This window comes from Dreissena polymorpha, chromosome 1 (assembly GCF_020536995.1).
Source record: "Dreissena polymorpha isolate Duluth1 chromosome 1, UMN_Dpol_1.0, whole genome shotgun sequence".
NCBI lineage: Eukaryota > Metazoa > Mollusca > Bivalvia > Myida > Dreissenidae > Dreissena > Dreissena polymorpha.
The window spans coordinates 37264703-37270702 of NC_068355.1; the positions used below are offsets into that span (position 1 = coordinate 37264703).

The following is a 6000-nucleotide window of genomic DNA, read 5'->3' on the forward strand; positions in this document are numbered from 1 at the left end:
TATCTACAGTGCTTGTTGTGTTCAGATAAAGTCGTATTGAATAACACTTTTTAAATAGCTCCATATTTGTTACAAAAAATGCGACCAGTCAGATAGATGACTGTTTTGAACACAGCGTCAATCTGATGCTATTTTCTGGTTGCAGATTAAAGAGGCTTATCAGATTAATGTCGTTTCGTTTCATTTTGCTCAGTTAAACATACATCATTATTCATTATTGTTTTTGAAATAATTTTCATGTTTGTTTTATTTGTCATCGAACAACAGGATAATTAAAATAAAAATTTAAATACACACTTAAATTATACCAAATATTTTTGTGCAGGCACATATAATCATAGAATCATACATTATTTGATGGAATTCTTGTGTATATATTTTTCCTCCATAATTTCCCAACAAAAAAAGGAAAGAAACAGAAATCAATACAATCGTCGGATTTACCACACTCATAGCAGCTTTCATTTAAAGATGTATGTCATTCATGATTGCTGACTTATTAATACAGTTTTTTTTTAAATGAATTGTTTTGTCAATATAAAGCTTGACTAAGTTTCAAGATAAAGTAAAAAAAGAGTCTAGGGTGGACAAACGTCTCCTCCATATAACATTTGCATATAATATATGTGACGTTTTAGCAAAGTTGATCGTCTGGTTAAGCAGCTATGTCATTTAAAGATATTATCGATACATGGAGGATGTTTGAAGACGTATTACATACAAGGCTCATCCCAAGCAATGTGTACTCAGTTGAGTTGAAAAGCTCTCTTGTGTAAATAAAATAAAATTTACCCAAACAGGATTTTGTGCACGTCTGTAATTGTATCGAGTCACCGCCATTGCAATTCGCTTGGACATTCGGGTTCAATACAAAGCACTGTCGTGTACGATTCCGCGTTCCCTCGACATTGCATGAGGAGTTACATTCAGACCATTCGATCCAATTTGTCCATGTTGCATCACCTATTAACAGCGTATATAATGCTGTTAAAATGAATCCACGATCCCTACTCTTTCCGTATAAGTTCACATACTTACTAGTTCACATACGTACTTGTATAACACTGCTGTAAAATGTGTATCGTGAAACCCACACTGGCACTGTCCGATCGGAAGATTTTTCATGATCTCGTTCACTTCTAAATAGTGTTCACCTCAAAAGTTTCCTCTTAAATTAAGGGAATACAAAACTATGCTAGTAGAGGAATAATTATGTTAATTTAATACAATGTTCAATAAAATTATGTTGTTCAATGAGTGTGTACACATATAATAGCTGCTGTAACTTGTTTGTGTACCATTTTTGTACCATTGGATGTGCTTGCAATTTTTAATGTAAATTGAAACATAGCCTGATAACAACGAAGATATTTCATGATTTTGTTAATTAAAACAATCATTTCATCATTCTTTCGTCGACGACTTTTTGAAGAACACTTGTTTAGTCGGCGTTAGCCTGGCGATTGATCGATGACTTTTCTAAGACGTTTAGCCGAATTGTTATTAAAGTCCAGAAGAGAATGTTTTATGACGCATAAATATTATCTCAATATTACTAAGGCAAAACTATTTTGCCTTATACTCCCTTTTATTCTTCGATAACAGATGTCGAAAAACATATTTTGTTTTCTACCTTTTCCTCTAAAATGAATATTATATAGGCATAGGTTTTTGTAAATAATGGCACACTCAAAAGTATGACAGAATTACATGTATATACCTTTTAGTGCTTTCCACAGGTTTTCTATTTGATGACTGAAGACCATAAGAATGGTTTAGTGAAGAGTTCACAATGCCTAAATTGATTCTTTTAAATTTATGTATCATGCAAGATGACTGTTTTGATGATTGATAACAATACAAACAATGTTTAATCTTTATAGAGACGTATAATACCGACTCGATCCATTTCCCTAAACATCGGTACAAACAAGACTTTATCTATTACAGCATACTTACAACTGTTCCTATCTTTATCGTTTTTCCCATTCTAATTCTTTCTTTTAAAAGTAAAGTATGAAATAAAGTATGTCATATGTTACTATTCAAAGATTTTATAAAAAAAGACGTCCAATCGGGACAGGGGTGTTCCCACTCTACATGCGTAAATCAACTGACAAGATGTGTGGCATCGTGTACAGCTCAAATTCTATCACAACGACCAATCGACAGGCGCATCTGGGTATATAAAATGCAAGCGCCTCGGGTACTGAATTGATCTGATGGCACACTGACGATCCCGAAACTACTTTACATAGAAACAAGATGAATTATACAACATAAAACTTTGTTTGAGGGTCAGAATGGCTAGTTTTTGTTACTGAAAAATGCACTGATCGCAAATCTTCAAACGACCGGGTACTTTATGGAAATGCTAGGGGACCGACAGGGGCCCCTTAAATTGCCGTTGGAGAGCACTGCCTTTTATCCAGCATCAGTTCTATGCCTTAGAGGAAAAAACGATTTACCTTTTACCGATTCTAAAATCTTACAATCAGTGCAGATATAAATTGAAATATTTTTTAGGAACAATTACTGTAAAAGTCTTATGCAACTTAAGAGCAATCTTACATAAGGAACACATACCCAGTAGAAATCGTTTTTCTTGTCTATAATTGGGAATCGATCGTGCGCCAGCGCAGGTGTTTATTCCTTCGACATCCACGCATCTTGAACGAACACTTTGTTTATACCAAGGATCGTATTCTCGATACCCTACCAGGAAACATGAATCCGAAACATCACTATGTAACATAAAACAGGTTTAAAGTTGGACAGCTCTTTTTCAATGTATTTAAATATGTGTTTTCATAACATAAGGAATTTATTTGCAAGTTTATCCCAATCATTTAATAAATTTATTTTACGTTAATTTATTTTTTCCATATTACCTGTTACAGTCTTATATTGGGGAACAAGTTACACAATCGTAATAAATTAATTAATATTACAAATATGTAAATATGCTCAAAACCAATACTTCAGAAGTAAAACTGTTTAAACAAGTTTTTTTCTCTTATGTATCCAAAAAAGAAACTGCATCGAAATACTCAGACACACAGGTCCAGATGATACATACGATGTTTATTAACGTCTATCACTTCAGCAATAATACGTTTAGAGTGACACGCGATGCAAAGTAAAAAAGAACAGTTTAAACAAGCAAATAATTCCGCCTTTGACGAAAGGAAATTCACAAAATACACAGGTTATCAACTTCTGAATTATGTTGTGTATTGTGTATAAGTCTCAACACCTTAAAAATAATAGTATCCGAGTTCAAAGATGACACTATTTACTTAAAACGGATATAAATCGGCGGAAGTCGACAATAAAAAATACTTAGGTTACCAAGTTCATAAAGTTATGAATATATTTAAAAAGTTTCATCCCTTCAGCAATTAGCTTTGGTTTTGCGTGACTCCATCTCGTACATTGGGACATTAACACGTACATCGGAGCCATATTCATTTCTATGCAAGACTTTTTCATGTCGTTTTATATGCAAGTAAAAAATTGGATAGTCGCCAACTTTGGCATAAACTCTTCACAAAATGCTTGAGATGACAATTATTTATTAAATTCGTACAGGGATAATTACAGAATCCGGATAGTGCCATCTATAATCTCGCAATTCTTTCATCAAGGGCGATACTAGACACACGAAGCGATTCACGATATTTTTCGCGACAGTGGCGGCGACGCAAGATATTTTTCGCGACAGTCGCGGCGACATACGATATTTTGCGCGACAGTCGCGGCGACATACGATATATTTAACACGATATATTGTCCTTGTGTAGGAAGCCTATAAGGCGGTATATCGTGTTAAATATTGTGTGCGTAGCCTCGACTGTCGCGAAAACTATCGTGCGTCGCAGCGACTGTCGCGAAAAATATCGTGGGTTGCCGCGACTGTCGCTAAAAATATCGTGTATCGCTTCGTTTGTCGTGTCCCGCGTTCGAAGGGCGACACTAGACACACGAAGCGACGCACGATATTTTGCGCGACAGTCGCGGCGACGCACGATATTTTATTATTCAAATATCACCCATATTATCCGAATCTCATGTATCGCGGTCTAAATTCAGACCGCGACACTACACACACGAAGCGATACTCGATATTTTGCGCGACAGTCGCGGCGACACACGATATTTGTACTGTTCAAATATCGCTGTAATAATATCGCCTGCCCAATGACGCGTTTTCAAAAAATCAGGGGAGACAAAAATGGGATATTTTTACGTCATCAAGCATGTGCATCATGTCGTATATATATCTTTTGATATACTATTATTTTATAATAATGCATTAGTCTGATCAGCATTTAAAATGTATATGATTGATATAGCAAGCTATTCGCTTCTTATACTTCAATCTTGCCATAAATAAATATTTAATATCACATAATATTTTATATTAACGTATATTTAATGATATTAACGTATATTTGATGATAGGAAAATCGCTTGGAATGACGATTTTGAATATAACACTGAGTTCCCTAGGTTGAGTTATTAGTTGTTCGATTCTACGGTTCAACGTGCATTACGTGTTTTTTGTTTAAATCATATTTGACATGCACAAAAGTAACAGTGCGAACTTAATCTGAAAATAATTATATAATAGTCATTTATATTATATCTCGAACCCTGTTTAGCAATATGAAACAAACGTTTTGCGCCCTTCAAAAGCGTTTTTTAGCAAATATAAATATTGTAAAATTGTTGTTTGCACTGTATGCAGTTGTATTTATGCCGATAATTTATTTGATAAAGCATTATAAAAGGTATTGAAAATATAAAACAATACCAGCAACAAAAATACCGTCTAATTAATGTATCAATAGACTGGACATTAATGTTGCTCGTCAATAATCTGGATAACATATAAATGATGATTACACATGTACTGAAAAGAAATCTTTTGGTTTCATATTGATGTCTTACTTGAAGTTAAACGTTATCTACAAATCTGCAATCCTATTGGAAGTGATACAGATTATAATAATAATTATATTATCTTAAAATTGATAGAAATTTTTCTCCATTGTTCAAGTTTCTGAATAGTTTTTAACATATATCCTTGTCAATATATATCAAAATTATTATGAAAATTATTTAATTTGTACTCGGTTTACTGGTACTAGAATACTCTTTTAGATGTGTGTCTAGGGCAGCAATATTGATAATAAATGGTTAAAAATTACAATAACTATTTTTAAAAAACCTGACATTGGACAGGCGATATTATTACAGCGATATTTGAACCGTACCAATATCGTTAGTCACCGCGACTGTCGCGCAAAATATCGAGTATCGAAGCGATACAAATATCTTTCGCGACAGTCGCGGCGACGCACGATATTTTTCGCGACAGTCGCGGCGACGCACGATAGTTTTTGCGACAGTCGCGGCGACGCACGATAAATTTAACACGATATATCGCCCTTTGGGCTTCCTTCACAAGGGCGATATATCATGTTAAAAATATCGTGTGTCGCTGTGACTGTCGCGAAAAATATCGTGTTTCGCTTCGTGTGTTCAGTGTCGCCCTTGATGAAAGAAGGGCGAGATTATAGATGGCACTATCCGGATTCCGTAGATAATAGATGAGTATGAACTTTTACCGTTTATATCAGCGCTAGATTTAGTATCCTCGTTTACTGTGTAGCCATGTATGTAATACATCTGTGAATGAAAACATCATTATGCAAATTAAAGACATAACAATTGCCGATAAAACACAGATAAATGACGATCGGTATGATCACAAAACATAACTGCTATTCGTCTATTTGGTAGCCGCTTCGTGACAAAACATCTATGCCATTTTCTATTTATGATGTTAGTTGTCTTTCTAAAATTATTTAACTTAAAATTTTGCAACGCGTCTTCGAATTGTGTCGATATTTCGAATACTTAGTTTAAACCTATTTATTTTAGCTCGATTGCATCGAAAGCCGTAGGCTTATATAAACGCTCTCGAGTCCGTTT

General features: G+C 34.4%; 2 protein-coding genes across 3 annotated transcripts in view; one reads left to right on the forward strand and one right to left on the reverse strand.

The window, feature by feature from the left end:
- LOC127877141 (SCO-spondin-like) overlaps positions 1–6000 on the forward strand; it is a 331534-nt gene that overhangs the window by 134990 nt on the left and 190544 nt on the right. The window lies entirely within an intron of this gene.
- Positions 1–6000, reverse strand: part of LOC127877186 (A disintegrin and metalloproteinase with thrombospondin motifs adt-1-like) — a gene marked incomplete at its 3' end in the record, with an annotated part of 53701 nt that overhangs the window by 43718 nt on the left and 3983 nt on the right. Inside the window, 3 exon segments of the mRNA XM_052422850.1 lie at positions 793–963; positions 2587–2715; positions 5634–5694. Of these exon segments, the coding sequence (XP_052278810.1) occupies positions 793–963; positions 2587–2715; positions 5634–5694 (361 nt within the window).